We start from the raw sequence: 19,819 nt of genomic DNA, 5'->3' as shown, positions 1-19,819 counted from the left end.
CTTCCTCGAGTCACCACCACCGCAGTGCCCTAGATCGCCCAAAACAAACCACAACCGTTAGCTCGCGAGCCACCATCCTCGTTATTCCCTGAAGATGCCTATCTCGTCATCTTCGTGTGACCGCCTTCAATCCTTGAAAGCGTTATGTCTTAACGCAAGTCTGGACTACAGGTTTCTCAAACAACATTGAATTAAAGCGCTTAAGTGAACCAGTCGACGGCTTCTTCAGCGCTCCCCGTCAAACTCGGCGTCCGGAGCATGATCCCCAGCAGGATCCAGAAGCAGGAGAGTGGGTTGCCTAGTCGCCGATGGCTGAAGGCCTCGATGCGAACAAGGAGGCGAAGTGTGGCTGTCTGCGACTCGCGGTTTTGGTTGCAGGCTTGCAGGTTTGGGTAGTTGCAATGGAAGGGAAGGATATGTTTTGCAGAAAAGAAAAAAAAAGGTGGTGACTATGGGGGGAGGGGAGGAAAGGTAGAGGGTAAATGTGGAGCCACATGTCCACCAGAGATGCTTCGACGAGCCAAGTGACATGTATTCTTAGAATTTTAAAGAAACATTCGGTACGCCATGCATGTGCCCCCCCCCCCCCCTGGTCTCTAATGAAGCAGAGAAACTATGCGACGCAAGCAGACAGTTCCTCTGACGACACCAAGGAGAGATTAGCTAAGCGAGTACAACCTACATAAGTATGTTTGCTAGAGTAGGGACTCGTATTGCTTTTGCAGCAGTACCACCTGGTAAACCATTCCTTACGGGATGCAAAAGCACGTTTCCCTCAACATAGTGGAGGAAACTTTTCTTAAGTGTTTCTTACAATTACGTTTAGCCGACTGACGGAGCAAAATGCTGGACGCCTTGTACTTTTCGATTTGCAGCGCACGCTAGTTCTCTCCAGGTGGTCTAATTAAATTACCCGGAGCTCTTAAATACGGCATTTCGCATAACCTGGGTCGCTTCAGGACGTTAAACCCCGCAAAACAACACAGTTAAACTGCGTACACACGCCATTGCACCGACATGTATGAGACCCGGGTCTAATACGGGTTTGACTCGGGCCGAACCCGAGCCCGAAGCTCATGGACCCGATACAATAATGCCTTACCAGGCTCGGGCCTTCTCGAATCTTCTGCAAACATAATCCACAGGCGCTGTGGCTTTCTAGCTTGTTATACTCAATGTACCTCGTAATTCTTGTGTTAGACAAAAAAAAGAAAAAAAAGAAAACATGCAAAGTAGATTGGCATCGTACATATATGACAGATTCCCACAATGCGTGGGATATCGGCCAAATTTTTTTTTGCATTACGTTCTAAAATTACTATTAAAATACGTCAAGTAAAAACAAAAGGCATAGGCTTAGGTTGTCGTGGGAGCCGAGGTTTCGACAAGCGAACATGACTTCTTGCAGCCTTAATAAAAGACGACTCGGCTTGCAGAAAGGGCTCGCGTGACTCCACGCTTTCTCGAATTTTTCGTCTCTAGAAGGCCAATGATTGGTACATGAGGATTTCCTCCTGCAGTGGTAATGACGACGGTAATGACGACGATTTTTAAGAAACAGTATCGCGCGCGTACCGTGCAGGCATGCACCCAGAAATCGGCCCGGGGCGTGCGGCCTCTGAACGTCGAGCAGCCTCCGCATCTTGTCGATCCACGCCACCCGCGCCCAGGTGTCGCCCTGGAAACTCGTGCAGTTCCTGGGCGCGGCGTCGTAGTTGGCGTCGTAAATGGAGACGCCGACGAGGAGCGTCGTGTGGTTCTGGAACGCGAAGCACAACTGCGAGAAGCAGGCAGAAAGGAAGGAGGAACATAAAACCGCCAGAACTGCGCAGAACGCGCAGCGCAGTCACAGCGAAAGCGGGAAGAGTGGCCTTCTAGGGCCCCCTTTTTTAAAACACTTTTTGGGTAACAGCCACAGGCACACTTGCAGGGCACCCACTGCGCCGCTTGGTTTTGTTTGGGAAAACTTGATTGTGAAAGTCCGAAGGCGTGCGCCCTAGCACACGGCGGGCCGTTCCCACGATGGGGCAGTAAGGCCGAGTCCTAGCGCAGCATCGTGGGCTTTCTGGACAGCCCAAAGTTGCGAAGTTATGTATGGACTCCGGAGAGTGGAGTCCCACTTTCTGGACGATGCTGTATCGGTGCCGCGTACCGAAGGGCACTCCCAGAGCATGTGGTGTAAGTTGGCTAAACCACCGATATTGTACACGAGTTGGTTAAATAAACCTCAGGGTAAAGCTTGTGGACAAAGGCAGGGTTAGGGTACGTTTCTGTTTGAAGTAATCGCAATGTAAGCGCCTGCGCTCTATTTAGCTTCCAATGTGGAGGTGGAAAGATTCTCCTATTCATAGTGAAATGTTGGGCAATTTCATTGTATGTAGTTGGCGGATCCCTGTTTACGAAATCTTCAGTTCGACCCCAAGTTCCTCCATGGCCGCGGACAGCTGACCCTTGCGCCCTGGAGTGGGCCAACTCATTGGGATTGATAATCCCTCCGTCTATGTTTCTCATATGAGCCGGGAACCATGCATGTAAGGGTTGTAAGCGACTTCTCACCGAGTATGTGTTTGGCCTCTTTGCACACAGCTCCACCACCGAAGGCACAAATGGCAGCTCTAGAATTGCTAAATATACGTTCATGACGCTGATCTAAAAGAGCCAAGGCAATGGCAACCTGCTCGGCTGCATTGGCAGTTTTGGCGCATACCGACGCCGCGTTGATTGTAACCCCTTTGTGGTTGATTGCCACTACTCTGAATCGGTCTCTCTGGTCATCATATTGCGCCGCGTCAACAAAACAGGCGGCACCCCCGTCGTGATCCGCAACTTTGCAAAGTTCTGAGCGCGCGCTTTCCTCCTTCCAACATTTCGTTGGGGATGCATGTTCCGTGGGGCAGGCGAGACAATGATGTTCTCCTTCTGATCCCTCGTCAACCCTTGGTACAGAGCCTCAGTCCGAGCTGGTGGAGTACCAATATCCGCGAAAATCATCCTCCCCCCTTTTGAGCCAGACAGCCTAATTACCTTCTTTCTTTCTAGCGCATCCGCGATTTCTTCCAATGTACTATGAATTCCCAACTGCAGGAGACGATCGGTGTGGGTGTAGTTGGGGAGCCCAAGGGCATTCTTTACCGTTCTCCTTATCACTGCATTAAGCTTGTCCCTTTCCGGTCTCTTCCAAACATGCATTGCCGCCACATATGCAAAATGACACGGCAAAAAAACATGTATGAGACGGACCAAGTTGTCCTCTGATAGTCCTGCCCTTCGATTAGCCCCCCTGCTATACGAGCCTAATAACACTGTCTTTTTTGCTAACCTTTTAATCGTGCCGTTATTGGTGCCCATTGCTTCTAGCGTCATACCTTTGTTGTTTCTCATATATGTTAACGATATTGTGGATGTAATTACTGGCCCTGTTCAAATAGGGCTGTTTGCAGATGATCGTGTATTATTTAATGAAATAACATGCCGAGAAGACCAATCAGTATTGAATTCCAATCTTTGTAATATATATGACTGGTGTACTAAGTGGAATATGAACCTAAATGCCGACAAATCCGTTTTTATGAAAATAACCAATAAGAAAAATTCTCTATCCTTCCCTTACAACCTTTCAGGACAACCTTTGAACGAAGTTACAGAATATAAGTACCTGGGTCTTACCATAACAAACACTTTAAGTTGGAACAAGCACATTTCAGACATTTGTGCGTCATCCTTTCGTAAACTGAGCCTTTTAAGACATAAGCTCAAACATGCTCCTGCGAGTGTTAGAATGCTAGCCTATACATCTATTGTAAGACCGAAATTGGAGTATGCATGTATAATCTGGGACCCTTACACAAAAACTAACATTCATGCACTTGAGATGATTCAGCATAAAGCGGTTCGGTTCGTTTACTCTAAATACCGTTCGAGCGATTCCCCAACCCAACTCACGAGAGAACATAACATACCAACCTTAGAACTAAGACGTAAAATCCAAAGATTAAAATTTCTTTATCTTCTCAAGAATAACAAATTGTCAATGAGACCAGAGCAATACATCCAACCACTCACCGCTCGCAGAACACGACACCGGCATGCCGACTCTCTAACGCCCTTCAATGCTAGAACTAACATTTTCAAATTCTCCTTTTTCCCGCGCACTGTAACCGAATGGAATCAATTACCAGCATTATTCACAAATAGCATAGACTCAATTGAACATATTGTATCTTGACCTGTATTGTTAAAGTGTTAAATGTCTTTCTTATTCATTGTTTAAGTTATGTCCTTATTCTTCGCGCTTTTCATGTTCGTGATCTTCTGTTGTCCTTATTACGAACTTTGTAAATACGGCCCTCCTGCTTGGGCCCTTCACTGGGCCTGCAGTATTATGTAAATAAAAAAATAAAAAAATACTTAAGATTCGAATGGAAGCGACTTTAGGGATTGATCCTCAGCTTTTGGTACGTAGGTGGATGTCTGTCTCTAGGGGCGGCACCCAGTCTCGCGGTCGACGGCCCTTCCTGACCGGGTTATAGAGGAGAAGCCCATAATTATAGAGAAGCTCATACTCATAATTTTTGTGCGGTAGGCAAAGTGTTCATTATGCCATCCTTCGTCATTTTTCGCTGAAGCGTGGTACCCGCTACCCACTCACAAGGAATATTGTCGCACATTTTGATTCTTTGGCCAATGACGCTAAAGAATTATACCTGAAGCTTTAAGGTTGGAGCTTTCGATGACCCACTCGTCACACCATTCATATTGTGTGACGCCTGGTTGTGTCTTGGTTGTTATAAAGCGGTGTATTCCTTATACTAACGCGATTCTCTTGCCAACATCAAGCCTGCTCATATAGGGTCAGTTTGGAACGGAGTTTTAAGCACAGGCTTGGCTCAGGCGTAAAGCATTGGGCTGGCACGCAGGGGATCCGAGTTCAAATCCCATCGTGTCCCTGGTGTTTTCATTGTTTTCATATACTAAGCTTTTTTTTTTTCTTACAGACGGCGGCGGCTGAAAACTACGGCGCACGTGAACCTTGTAATCTCAAAACAGCTTTCACTGTAAGATCTGTTGCAATAAATGGGAGTGGGCATACATTTTTGCCAATAAGACCTAAGAAGTGTTTTACGCGATTAGCATTTTTTCGCAACTTCGTACACTCTAAAAAAAGAGAGAGTAAAAAGGGTGTCTTTTTGTCCCACAACAATAATCGTCATCTATATTGCGTTCCATCCTCGCGCTATCGCGCCGCGCCCGGTACATTCCGGTCACGATCGACATGCCCATTATCAGGGTTACATTGCATTCTCGATAGGAAAGTGGCCAGCGCCGAGCTTTCAAGAAAGGAAGCGCACGCAAGCATGATGACGAGTATTGTTGTGGGACAAAAAGACACCCTTTTTACTCGACATTTTTTCAGAGTGTAACCGATTATGATGTTATTACCCTTCAATATCTCGCTACTGTGCCAGTTAGGCTTGCATTTAATTGTTAGTTTTCGAGGCAGACACTTAGGTGCCTCATCAAGCGCAAACGGTGGCCGGCTTTCTTCGTCAGTGTACCCCGTCGAATGAGCCGGCCCATCTACGTCGCTCCAAGGTGAAGATCGCTCCGCCTGTTGGACCGGTGGTGGAATGCTCAAGCAGAGAGAAAACGCTGTGCCCGTCTTTAACGAGCGTGAAAAGCCGAGACGGTGCGAGGTGGTTCCTTGGAGCAGCAACTACGACCTGCGGTTTTACGAGGGTGTTTGTCGCTAGCGCGCGTGTTATATCGGCAGTCGTTAGCGGGGGTTTGTTCACAAACATCGCTGAGTAGATACAACACTGACAAAACTGCGTAAGGTAAAGGACCAGGTGGGCCGCTTGGTCCACCGGGTTTCCAACAAGCGCGGGGGGTTACGTTGCAGAGACGCCTTGCGGCTGGCGCATGCATTCGTAACCAGTCGAGTCCTCTACTCCTTACCTCTACCTGCGCAAGTTTGACGAGAACGCACTTGATGCGATACTCACGAAGATGTACAAGCGTGCCCTCGATCTCCCAATAACCACGTCCAACCAGCGCTTTATGGGCCTGGGGATGGTAAACACTTTTGTAGAGCTCCGGTAGGCACACTTGACCAATCAATACACGAGACTTTTAAAGACTCTGTCGGGTCGCCGCCTATTAGCCTGACTACACATCCACCATCCAACAGAGACGGAAGAGCGCATACGCATTCCAGAAGTCTGGAGATACGCCCTGCTTGTGCACCCTCCTCCGGCCAACATGACACGTGACGACCACAGCGGCAGGCGCCTTGCGCGGGGGGAGGCACCGGCCCGCCACTATGGGAACGAACACGGCATATTTTACGTGGACGCCTCCGGCCCTCACTATGAGGTTGGTACACGGCTGCAGTCGTCCACCGAAATGTCGCGGTGAATGAATGGCCTCACATTCAAAGCACAGGACATAACATATGCGGAGGAAGTCGCCATCGCACTAGCTGCCGCAGACCTGGACTCGCGCGTCATTATTACAGACTCGAGAGGGGCCTGCCGAAATATTCAACGCGGGTATGTCCCACACCTGGCGTACCGCATCTTACAAAACGGCAATTACAAAACGCATCTTACAAAACGGCCCCCACGTCCCGAAAGATCATGGGCTCCAGCTCACATGAGCCTCGAAGGCAATGAAATGGCTGACGATGCCGCCCGCGCGCTCACTCTACGGGTAACACCTTCAGAACCCTCCGAAATAGATCTCAAACCCAATCCGGCCTTAACATTTCGAGAAATGACTGAATTCTACTGATTCGGCTATTCAGTTTATCCTAAACCCTGGAAGGGCCTTACAAAGGCGGAGGAGCGTTTACTCCTCCGCCTTTACACCAAAACAGTGCTGTGCCCGGCAGTTTTTAAATATCTCGATCCTGCCTGTACAGAAAAATACCCGCACTGTGCGGAGCAGTCTTCGGACATCTTCAACATGGTGTGGGCATGCCAGTCAAGCCCTCGCCCCACCCCAAAACCGAACCTCACCCGGGAGAACTGGGAGGTGGCCCTGCTCGGCTGGTGCAGACCTGGCGAGCCAGAAGGCCCTGCAGGGTCAACAGAGCCCGAATCGCATTGGACGCCAATGGGCTTCTGTAATGAGAAGGCCACCTAGTGTTTACGAGGGGTGGCTCACACAGGGCCACCACCCCCATACTCTTTGTATATAGATATAATATCTCTCTTCTTTAGCGGGGGTTCGCATGCCCTTCGTTCTACGCTGCGCTCTACACGCAAAGAGAATGTACGAAGAGTGTCGTGGGGGCATCAGTATTCTCTTAAACCAGTATTTTCTATAGTTGCGTGAGATCGCGTACAAAAGAGCGGTGAAGCCGTTTCAGTGCCAAACGACGTGACGTCAGATTTTCACGGCATCTACAACGTCATACGTAGTTTCAAATACGTAAAAATGAAGTGAAATGTTCTCTGAGGTGCCCATAGGCTGAACGCACCAAGTTTTAAAAAAAATGTGGGCAACTTTATTGCTACCAAAAGGCGAAAAAATACGGTCAAGTGGCGACACCGTGCGTGAAGATTTTAGTGCGAGATTTAAAACTTGAACTTTGACCTTGATTTGACGTCTAATAACGAGCTTATGATTGTGAAATTAACGATATTGAAGTTTTCCGAGTACATCGACACTTTAAAGCATGAGCTCTGTGCTGTTCACCTTCTTCTGTAAAGCTTCCAGAGACTCGAAGGTTACCGTGAGGCCCACTTTCTTGTCCCACGCGAATGCGGTGAGGTGAAAAGCCGTGTACTCGAAGTGTTTTGTAAATTCCAAGCTCGTGTTGCCGCAGACCTGAAAATCGCGTAAGGTATAAAAGCTAAGTGAAACTCGTTGGTTCAGTGCCAGATTGGATCCTAACGAAATGAGCTGCGAGCCTTACTTGGTATCACAATTAACAATATGTTGCTATCGACTTCAATGCTTAGCCCTTGTGGTAAAACTGGTCTCATGCCCACCTAGATAACACTGTCTTTTAACATCTGCATTTAACCCAACAAGAGAACATTTTATTCATGCGGTACAGATAACACGTTCCGGTTTTCTAACCTACCGGCGTTAAACTGCACAGTGTTATCTTGCTGTGCATGTGGTCAGTTAGCGATATTCCGTCATATGAAAAGCCTTAAGCGTATATAATATAACCGCTTGTGAACTGCGTGTGTGCGCGCCTTGCACAAAGACCACGTCCATTGAACTTTCTAACGGCTAGCTATTTATATACACCACTTACCACTGGTGGTGGTGCAGATCTCAGGGAAATATCAGCGTGTTTTCAGCATTAGAAGCGAGATCGCGCATATATCGGCCCCCTAGGCCCCCCGCTCGTCGCGACGCGTGCTCATGCGCGGAGGGGGAGGGGAGCAGACGCTCTTGCGTGCGCACGCTTATTTCGCGGTGAGGAGAATCGTGCGCTTTGGCCTTTCACCGGAACGAATGCGTTGTAGTTACCGGGCGCACAAAGGTCATTTCACTCGCTGCACATTCGCCATTCGCGAAAAGGGCGTGCTTTTCAGACACAGCAAGTAAAAACTGTGACGCTTGTTAGTTCGCGTTCACCTGTACTTGCGAGTACCTTTCGTGCGTTATGTATGCGTGAGTAGCGCGCTGCACGTTTTGATCTGCTTGTCATGTTTCGCGTGACATTCGAATTTATAGCTATCGCATTCATTGCTTCGCCCTTGTGGCGAAACTGAATTTTTTTACATCATCTAAGCTGGTGCTACTTGACATCAGTGGTTTGTTTATTACTTTTTTCGAAAGATAACGCAAGTGGAATAATGTGAGCAGAAAATTAATTTAGTGACTCCAACCGGCCTTGGCAAATCTTCAATTTCAAGGCTTTGATGGTGAGCTCATTTCTACATTTTAAATGCACGAAGGTGGCGTCTAACACCTAAGCGGGCGCTACAGGCTCATGGCGGGTGCACGTATAGGCTAAAGCTCTATACAAGAAATAAATCCTGGGCCAGTTGGTGATAAGTCTTGAACAGCGCTGTGGTTTGTCTTTTCTCTTTCAATGTCTACGCCGTGATTGTGCTGTTTTTGAATACGTTCAAAAACGCTAAAGCTCGATTGTAAGCAATGCTACGTTATATGGTACACGCTATCCAGCATCGTAAATAGGGTACATGCCTTATAGCGTATAGCGGGATATCTGAAATACTATATAGCTTCTAATACGAGCGAGTGGTAAAGGTACTTGCGTCTTGTACGTGCGCCTTTTGCGGGTAATCTTCCACTTTGCCAAGGTAGCCGACACGGTACTTTCCCGGATACTTTACATTGAGGTTATCCGGCTGTCTTGGCTTGTACCAACGGCCGGCCATGGTCACTGTGACAGCGTACATGGTGTCCAGACCTTGCGCCTGCAGATAACTCACCGTGTCTATCGAGTCATTCTGCAGAAAGAGACGAGTGCGCAGAGAGGCTTCAAGCCTTCAAGATGTAAACATCGTGGGCCACCAGGCCTTGCACCTTATACCTAATTTATTAAATTGACAATAAAGTGCAACGGTGAATCGGTTAATGTCGATGAACAGTGCTCTAATAAGTCTAAGGTCATTAATTTCAAAGTAAGTTTATTCATGCGAAAGCCTTAAGACCCCTTATCAAACACGAAAATGGAAACACGAAATGGGGATTTTTCCATCACTCGTAACACGAGTGATGGAAAAATCATCACCACGTGACGATGTCACCATATGAAGTAATCATGACACATCTTGCCAAAATTTGGGACGTCAATATGACTAAATCATGAAGCCACTGTGAGGTCACATAACGGGGCGTCACATGGTGAGGTCTTCAGATAACATCATTGCTTGGTCAAAAGTGGGCTGATCCCGAAGGCAGTGCAAAACAAAAGAAGGAGCAGAAAATTTACAATGACTCCAATCCCGAAGGCAATCTAAATAACACGTTAACTGCAGTAAGTTTTCGGAAGGGGACGGGAGTTTATTAAAATAGCTTGAAAAAAAAAATACGACCTTCGCCTTCGAGTCGACACAGCCGGATGCATAAGAGGCCCTGTGAGTTTAATAAAGGAGAAAATGGAGCTCGAAGTTTCAGTTTTAAGATTCGTGCCGTAACTTCCGTGCATGACGTCACTTATTGCAAAGTGCATTTGTGTTTTTTTGGCGGTGTGGACTGAACGAAATCTTTCGAAACTTGGTTTGTTAGCTCTATGACTCCCTGAGAGATGTCCTATTACGTAGGACATAGTAGGCGCTGCCAAGTCCTATGACGTCACGGAGTTTCGCGAGGTAATTTGAAGTTGACGTCACCACCGTCATTTTCTTTTTCCGCGTTTTCTCGCTTGTCGAGTGGTGTCCAACTGCATGCCTGGTGATATTGAAATCGTTACTGAGCAATTTCCTAACACAGGTGAGGGCACTCTTATTTCGCTAAAGCAGTAAGTTCGTAATATCGACAAAAAAAGAATCTTCGGTCCTTCGAAGTATAAAATTGTCAGACAGCGACATCAAAAGGCTTAGCTATGGCACTGAATTTACCGAAAAGCTTGAGCTAGGTCGTGTTAAAGTGCGCGAGAGCGGGCGAAGTTTACGGTCACGCTATTATGCACGGTCACGTTGAAGTAGTGTCCCTTCAAAAGAAGTTCTGTAGCAGTAATATTGACGAGTAAAAGGTTAAACGAGTTTCACGCAGAAACTGTCGTTCATCGGCACTCGCACTTGATGCGGCATTTGCAGAAACGGCCGCTCCAAAAACATTTGTGCATAAAACTCACGAGTGAATGCATGTAGGTCAGGTTCTTGTACTTCGCTACCGGGTCCGCTATGATGCTACACGGCAAGATGGTGCAGTCGCTGATATTGTTGTCGCGGTAGGACAAGTGTCCCAAGACAAGGATACCGTCTGGGAGGTATACCGTCCTGGAATGAAAAACGTTTGACGCTATGAGGATCTTCTGTCGCTATTCCATTGTTTGGAGCATACAAAATGACTTTCGTAGAATGCAGAAAGTGACAGCATATCTACGGAGGGAATTATGATTGGGGCGAAGCGTCCGTCCGTTCATCCGCGCTTCTTTCCGTACGTCTGTCCGTGCGTCCGTTCGTTCATGTGTTAGACAGACGATGGACGCACGCGGCCGTCGACGGACGCACACGGTTTGCAGACAAAACCCTCCGAGGCTTAGCCCCACTCATCTTCATTCACTCCTTGAATATATGCTATGAGGTGGTTACTACATACACGCATGCATACAGGTGGCGACCGAGCCACGCCTTTCGCTCCTAAAGATATATTCTATTACGTGAGGTGAGCGTCACCACAGCTTGAAGTGTGTGAAAGACAGACTGCCAAAATATGTGCGCGTATTAAACTACCGTAATACACACCATGGGCGGACCACCTCCTCTCCTAATCACCTAACTTATATTCTGCTATACCCCTCCCTTGAACCCCTTACAGCAAGGCGCAAAGCCATTAAGGGAGACAGACTGGTGTACCTACTCTTTTCCATCCTTTAAAAAAAACAGCCACTTCTTTAAGCGTATCTATCTATCTATCTATCTATCTATCTATCTATCTATCTATCTGTCTGTCTGTCTGTCTGTCTATATATATATATATATATATATATATAAGGGAAAGAAGTGTATACCTAACGGCTCGTTTTTCCGTGTTTTTAACACAATAATAATGAGATACAACAGACAGTAATGCCAAGGAATGTACAGGGGAAGTTATTAACATTAATGGAATGTAAATAAGAAGAAAGAAAAGCGGATGAAAAAATTACCAACTGTAAGCAGGAAACGAACCTATGACCTTCGAATTACGCGTTCGATGCTCTAACCACTGAGCTATTACAGCGGCCCTCCCTGCTTACAGTTGGTAATTTTTTCATCCACTTTTCTTTCTTCTTATTTACATTCCATTAATGTTAATAACTTCCCCTGTACATTCCTTGGCATTACTGTCTGTTATATCTCATATATATATATATATATATATATATATATATATATATATATATATATATATATATATATATATATATATTGTGAGGAACCGGTTTATTCAGCCAGGCTCGAGCTAAAATCACGCTGGTGATGGTCTTTTTAGATGAAGAAGATGTACAGGTAATGATGATATCAAAGAGAGTAAAGAGTCATTCGCTTGTCGCGCTCACACTAATTCCCCCGCGTGGTGAAAGCGGCCGCCTGGTCGCTTGACAGTATTATGAAATGCGTCGCGCATAAGGCTTTAAACGAGATACGTGCACTATCTCTGTTCCTCGGCAACGATGATCAGGACTAGCGCTAAGAGTAAAAACGCGGTAATTGACAGGAGATGTCTGTTCGACCACCGTGTACGGCCCAATGAAGCGACTGATGAATTTGTCGCATAGGCCGGGGACGCTTAGTGGGGTCCATAGAAGAACTTCGTCACCAGGGGAAAAACTCACAACACGGCGAGACGAGTCGTAGCGAGATTTTCGAGTGTCTTGAGAGAGGCCGGTGTTGACACGGGCCTGGTGACGGCAGTGTGCGAGACGAGATAGGAATTCTTCAGAGAAAGGAGCCGTCGAGGGTGCAGGGGCTGAAAGGAAAGAGACATCCAGAGCGAAACTCGGCGAGCGACCATGGACGAGAAATAATGGAGAAAAGCCGGTAGTGCGTTGAGCAGCCGTATTATAGGCGAATGTCACGAAGGGCAGAATTGCATCCCAGTTCGTGTGGTTGGGGTGAATGTACATGGCGATCATGTCCGATAGGGTCCGATGAAACCGTTCAGTCAATCCGTTGGTCTGCGGGTGGTAGCTAGAAGTGGTCTTGTGAACAGTGTTCGAGGCACGCAAAACTTGCTCGACAATGGAAGATAGGAAGACTTTGCCACGATCACTGAGGAGAATGCGTGGAGCTCCATGACGCAAAAAGATGTGGCGAAGAAAGAAATCGGCGATCTCGGTGGCAGTCCCAGATGGTATAGAAGCTGTTTCTGCGTAGCGGGTAAGGTGGTCGACGGCCGTGACAATCCAGCGATTCCCATTGGATGATATAGGAAGAGGGCCATACAAGTCGATTCAAACGACTTCAAAAGGCGAGGCGGGACAAGAAAGAGGTTGCATTAAGCCAGCCGGAGCAGTTGTCGGTCGTTTTCGCCGTTGGCAATGAACACAGGAGGCGACGTACTTAGCAACGGCTGAAGAGAGGCCAGGCCAAAAACAACGACTTCGTATTTTGTCGTAAGTCTTGTGATAGCCTAGATGAGCGGCGGTTGCATGATCATGAAAGGCTTCCTGAACTTCACGTTGCAGAGAACGTGGGATGGCGGGTACCCACTTGTTGCCATCGATGTGGTAAATGTAGCGACATAAAGCATCGTCGACAAGCTTAAATTGTTTAAGTTGTCGACGGAGTCTGGCGTTTAGAGGAGTAGTAGAGCCAGTCAAGCGGTCAACAATGGTGCGGCAGTATGGGTCGACACGTTGTTGTGAAACAAGGACGGATAGGGTGGCAGGTGATGAACTTAGCGCTGCGATTGGAGAAGTGCTGTCGTTTTGGAGTATCGATGGTGAGTGGCTTCCGTTGGGCAAAGGACAGCGCGATAGAGCATCAGCATCTTGATGCTTCTTCCCAGATCTGTAGGCGACATCGAAATCATACTCCTGTAAGCGAAGCGCCCAGCGACCGAGGCGACCCGTTAAGTTTTTCAGCGATGAAAGCCAGCATAGGGCGTTATGGTCGGTCACGACGGTAAAATGATGGGCGTGAAGATATGGTCGGAATCTTTGCACTGCCCAAACAACAGCAAGGCACTCCTGCTCGGTGATAGTGTAGTTCTTTTCTGGAGCGGTAAGAGCACGACTTGCGTAAGCAACGACGCGTTCGCGGGAGTTTTTGTCACGCTGCAAGAGTACCGCACCAAGACCATGACTACTTGCGTCGGTGTGAAGGATGGTGGGTGCCGTGGAATCGAAGTGGCACAGTACCGGATCCGACGTGAGGGCTTGCTTCAATGCCGTGAAAGCACTTTCGCAGTCTTCGGACCAAATGAAGGGGACGTTCTTTGGGAGGAGTTGATGGAGCGGAGACGCAAGTTTCGCGAAACCACGTATGAAGCGCCGGAAGTACGAAGATAACCCAAGAAAGCTGCGCAGGTCCTTTTGACGTAGTGGACGAGGAAAATCGAGAACAGCGACAAGCTTCTCGGGGTCGGGCCGAATTCCTTCTTTGCTGACTAGGTGGCCGAGAACCTTGATTGTCTTGCTAGCAAAGGTACATTTCTTGGTGTTAAGCTGTAGACCGGCTTTTGCAAGGCATGTGAGGACTTCGTCAAGACGTTGTAGATGCTGCGAGAACGTGGATGAAAACACTACTATGTCATCGAGATAGCACAAACATGTTTTCCATTTCAAACCACGCAATACGCCGTCTATCATGCGTTCGAAGGTGGCGGGTGCATTACAGAGTCCAAAAGGCATCACATTGAACTCGTACAACCCATCTGGCGTTGAAAAGGCGGTCTTCTCTTTATCAGACTCCGACATTGGTATCTGCCAGTAGCCTGACCTAAGGTCGAGGCTGGAAAAATACTCTGCGCCCTGTAATGAATCCAGTCCATCTTCGATCCGAGGGAGGGGATAAACATCCTTGCGCGTTATTTTGTTTAGCGCACGGTAATCGACGCAGAAACGCACTGTCCCATCTTTCTTTTGAACGAGAACAACTGGGGATGACCAGGGACTCGAGGAAGGACGTATGATGTTGCGTCGTAGCATGTCTGAGACGTTTTCCTCGATGATCTTACGTTCTGCCTGAGACACGCGATATGGACGCCGATGTACAATACGAGAGCCGTCAGTCTGGATGCTGTGAGTAGCGGTGGTAGTCATGCGGAGGGCGGGCGAGTTCACGTCAAATAGAGAACGGTGTCTATTTAACAGGGCGAGCAAATCTTCAGTTTGATCAGGTGTTAAGTCATTGCTTATTGTTGCGGACACAGGTGTGGCAGAGGCATTGAATGGCAGTGATTGTGACTATGGAACATCGTTGTGGTTGTTGTTCGAAAGAGTAACAATCGCAACAGGCTCACTGTCGACTGCGCAAGATACTGTTGAGCCACAGGGGAGCAGTACACACTCGGGCGTTTGATTTATGGCGGTTAGGTACGTACACCCATCGAAGAAGCGAATAAGCCCTGGTGTGATCACAATGCCCCTACGTAGGGTATGACCGTAAGGGAGAATTAGTACGTCGCCATCCACAATGTCGGTGCAATTAACACTTATAATTTCTTCGATGTATGGCCGAAGTACATAATCTGACTTGGTGACAAGGCGGATGCGTCCATCGTGTTCAACCGGAGAAGAGTCAGTGGCATTTAGATGCAGGAGGCGCTGATGACATGATATGAAAGCGGACGCAGAAGACAAGAAATCCCACCCAAGAATGAGAGCCTGGGTGCACTCACGAAATACCGCGAAAACAATGTGATGACGAATGCCTTCTATGCAGACACGAACGGTACACTGTGCAAGTGGACGAATGAGAGCGTTGGTCGCCGCACGTAGAGGTGGACCGCCATAAGGTGTGGTGACTTTTCGAAGGCGGGAACAAAAATCAGCACGAATAATCGAAACGGCAGCGCCAGTGTCTACAAGAGCCTCAACACGTACACCTTCTACAAACACTACTATCAAATTCGATGGTTGCTCTGGAGGAATTGTTAGCTGTCCAATGGATGCAGTTTCCCCTCCTAAAACTGCATTGGGGAGTTTTCCCGCGTGGGCGTTCGTGGAATGGGAGGCGGGCCGTAGAGGCGACACTGAACGGCGACCTGGCCAAGGCGACCTGCGGCGAGACGTACGGGAATTCTCAGGCATGTCCGTATGGTAAGTAGGTGATGGTGAATGGTAATAGGACGATCGGAAGGGTGGTCGTAGGTAGTTCATGGTTGGACAGAAGCTTCAATGTTCTTCGGGAGCGTAGCCGCGTTGCTCGTCTTGTTGGCGCCTTCGACAAAACCGAGCGATATGTCCTCGATAGCCGCAGTAGTAACAAATTGGTCGAGGTGGGCGCTGAGGTGCGTAGTAAGGTGGTGCACGCACTGTCGGTGATAACGAAGCCACAGGCGTATGGGCTGCTGTTGTAGGCACAGAAACGGTGGGTGTGGCAGAGAGCGTGGCAACTTCGGCGTACGTGCGCGTCTGGCGCACGCAGGGACTGTTGGAACACGTCGCACGCGATGCGGAGGCGATCTCTTGTTTAATCAGGTCTCGCAAGCTATCTTTTTCAGGAGGTAAAGTAGCTTCCACAGCACAGGAAGAGCAGCGCCCGTGCAGCTCTTCACGTACGATGTCGCGAATAAGCGCGCGCAAGTCGAGGGGTGCAGGCAAACGAACGACGGTGGCATCGTAGCAAACGCGAAGAGACTGAAGCTCATCAAGTCGCTGACAGATGGTTATCACGTCCTGGGTGGTGGCCGGATTTTGCGTGGCGAGGGCGTTAAAGGCGACGGTGTAATGCCTTTAATAATGTGGCGTATTTGGTCGTTCTGAGACATGCCGTTGTTAACGCGCTTGCACAGTGCAAGGACATCCTCAATATAAGAGGTGTAAGATTCACCCGGCAGCTGCGTGCGTTCGGCGAGTTTCTTTTTTGCTGCTTCAGTGCGAACTGCAGGGGCACCAAATACCTGACGAATTTGCTGCTCGGAAGTGTCCCAGTCGGGAAGATCCGGGTGGTGGTTCCAGAACCAAGTTTTCGCAACATCGGACAAGTAAAATGGGACGCTGCGCAACTTCTGTGGATTGTCCCACCTGTTCAAATCGCTGACGAGGTCGTAATTCTTGATCCAGTCTTCGACGTCATCGCCTCGGAGACCGGAAAACACAGGTAGATCACGCAGGCGAGTGTTGTTGGGCGGAGTGGGTGGCGGTGGCTGCAGTAAGACAGCGACGTTGGATGGGCCAGGATTTTCTTGGGACGCCATGGCAGGGGGTTGTATGCGACGACCCGAGCGGAGCTCCAGCGAGAACGGGCGAGAGGACTTGAGGGAACGAAAAGCACAGTCCACCACTTGTGAGGAACCGGTTTATTCAGCCAGGCTCGAGCTAAAATCACGCTGGTGATGATCTTTTTAGATGAAGAAGATGTACAGGTGATGATGATATCAAAGAGAATAAAGAGTCATTCGCTTGTCGCGCTCACAATATATATATATATATATATATATATATATATATATATATATATATATCTTTATTTCTATGAGGGAGGTTGGTGCCTATACATGGCTTCGGATGTACTCCTCTTTTTTTACGCAATGATTTGCGTCACGAACTTACTTGAGGTACTCTGTCACTTCATCGCAGTTGCCTGTAGACTTGCAGAAAAGCCCCACAACCATGGAGGTGTTCTTTCCCGCTGCTGTGGCAGTCTCCTTCAGTTCCTGCGAGCTCAAACAGTTAAGCTTAAGTAGCTAAATATTGGGCCGTAAAGCACCACGTGCCATGGTAGCAATTAATACAGTAGTATCAAACGGAAATTTGGAAGCTCAAGGCACACATTAACATAATAGATACCAGCTCCCTCATGACACACCACATGACCTACGTTGTACATGCGACGATGTGTTACACTACCTTCACAATCAACCCGTAATTGCAACATGCCATCTCATGGGCTTAGCGCGACCTTTGTTCCACACTATCTTTAGGGCCGGCCCACTTCGTTTATTTGGCTACGCTACTGGGTAATATCGAGGAAACATTTATCTGCGATTCTATCTTAGATACGTTTTCGGTACGTTGTATCGGTATTGCGATACGTCGCACAAGACGTCATCAGTTGTGATACATGAAATAATGCAAGGCATACTGCGAATGCAACACAACCATGCAAAATCATGAACGTTGGGTGTGCGTTCTCAAGCCGATACTGCCACCCCTAAGTCACTTGAATAAGAGGGTTATATTTTTTTCATCTATCTGCCAGCGTTTTCCAGCGAGGGCAGGCGGTGAGCAGCAAACGAATATAAGAAGCTTGCGAATGTACCGAGATTCATGAAGATATAATTATAAAGTATCGTATTGAACACAATAGTAATGGTATTTTGTATCTACATCGCAAATATTTGCCCGAGAACCTTGTAGCGTATCACACTCTAAATTTCAAACATCTCAGCCCAGCATTGTTCGGCAACAGCCGGAAAAGTATATCCTGACATCTTCGCTTTTCTTGCGGCTTTGGACATTGAGGCCCACGGGACGGCTCTGATCTCTCCCATAGTAGAGTACCCTGTGATCTAAATCGTTACCCATTTTTTTCTAACCCCCTTTAACATCCACTGGCGTTACTTGTGCAGTTTGTCGGCTCACTGTTGAAGTCTTATACAATGAGGCCTGTTACCGAAAACTCTAAGCGTCTATAGTTAGAGCTATATGTGAATCCCCCTGTCATGCAAGTGCTTCCTCGTAATTGTAATATTTGTATTAGCGTAATTGTAATATTTGTATTTGTATGGTAGCAGCAACAGCTGCTCTCAACAGAATGCGACAAGGTTGACATGGAAAGCTTCACTATGAATTTTGTTCCTACAGCTAACCTTCAGTATGGTGAGCGAAGCCTTGAAGATATCCGGAGTGGTCTTCAGTATGAGTTCATGTATGTTGACGACACCCCAGTGGTATATATTGTGCTGCCAGTGGTCCTTGTAATGCTGCATCCCAGCAGCCGATTTCACCTCCATTGTAAATTCGTTGATCGCCCTGCAAATATCAGCAGAGCACCTTGAAAGATGCCGAAAACAATGTCTTCTAGGACGTCATCCACATCCCAGATTGTGCGAAGAAAGTAGAGAAATGTACATTTAAGTGCTGGTTTTCCTTATTTTACGCATTATTAATTAAATATAACTTATAATCATGCCAAAGAAAGTATAGTGGATGTTAAAGAAGTAATTGCAGTGTAAACGGGAAGAAAGAAAAGTGAAAAAAAAAAAAGATCATTTGCCGTTGGCAGGCTCCGTTCCTGCCCACGGCAAATTATTTTTTCATCCACTTTCCTCACATTAGAATAAAACTAAACACAATATTGTATAGGATACAATAATCGTGGTAGTATCTCGTACCTTCATCGCAAATACTTCTTGCATGAGTTTCTTGTATCGTACGACGGTACAATTTCCTAGTTCAATGTTTTACTGCGACTCTTGCATGCTATATATATCGATTGACTAACTACAAATCCTTCAGTATTGCTCGCATTAGTTTACGTTTATAACCTTATATACTCATTTGTACAGCAAAAGTCATATGTTATCAATGTAAGAGTCTTCGGGGACCAAGTCAAGCTTTTCACCCTCAAGACTATTCAGACTTTTTCCGGTGAAATAAACCTTGACCTTGACATTTACATCACAATTACTTCTAATAACATCTATATTTTCCTTGGTATCATTGTCTGCTAGTTCTTGTTAAGAAAGTAGAGGTCCACCCCTCCCGGTCTTGCAACCTCTTTCTTCTTTCAGGACCAGTCTCTTACCTTATATGTGCCTTTAATCGTAGTGCTAAAACGATTGAGATGTGCGGTATTGGCCTTATTTATAAGCTGGTGTACTAAAGCAGCTCAGGAGCTAGAGTACAATGGTTAAATACTCTGTCATTATGGCTGAATTTTTATGAAAGTGAAATGCAAGAACTCCCGTCTACTTATACTTAAGTGTACGTTCGAAAATTCCAGTTGGTTCAAATATTTCAGAGCCCACAGATATCGCTTACCTTAGCATCTTTCTCAGTCCTTGTTTTTTA

General features: G+C 47.2%; 1 protein-coding gene across 1 annotated transcript in view; it reads right to left on the bottom strand.

Annotated features, from left to right (window-relative positions):
• Window positions 1-200: 200 nt before the first annotated feature.
• The window catches only part of LOC142774214 (uncharacterized), a 29,266-nt gene continuing 9,647 nt past the window's right edge, over window positions 201-19,819 (bottom strand). The window contains exons 6-13 of the mRNA XM_075874609.1: window positions 18,616-18,778; window positions 17,357-17,460; window positions 10,787-10,931; window positions 9,243-9,437; window positions 7,699-7,830; window positions 7,017-7,121; window positions 1,576-1,777; window positions 201-379 (exon numbers count right to left, since the gene is read on the bottom strand). Of these exons, the coding sequence (XP_075730724.1) occupies window positions 201-379; window positions 1,576-1,777; window positions 7,017-7,121; window positions 7,699-7,830; window positions 9,243-9,437; window positions 10,787-10,931; window positions 17,357-17,460; window positions 18,616-18,778 (1,225 nt within the window). The remainder of the gene's footprint in view (window positions 380-1,575; window positions 1,778-7,016; window positions 7,122-7,698; window positions 7,831-9,242; window positions 9,438-10,786; window positions 10,932-17,356; window positions 17,461-18,615; window positions 18,779-19,819) is intronic.

The sequence above is a fragment of the Rhipicephalus microplus genome, chromosome 10 (genome assembly GCF_043290135.1).
Source record: "Rhipicephalus microplus isolate Deutch F79 chromosome 10, USDA_Rmic, whole genome shotgun sequence".
NCBI lineage: Eukaryota > Metazoa > Arthropoda > Arachnida > Ixodida > Ixodidae > Rhipicephalus > Rhipicephalus microplus.
The sequence above is the reverse complement of the archived record's forward strand: the minus strand, read 5'-3'. Positions and strand labels throughout refer to the sequence as shown.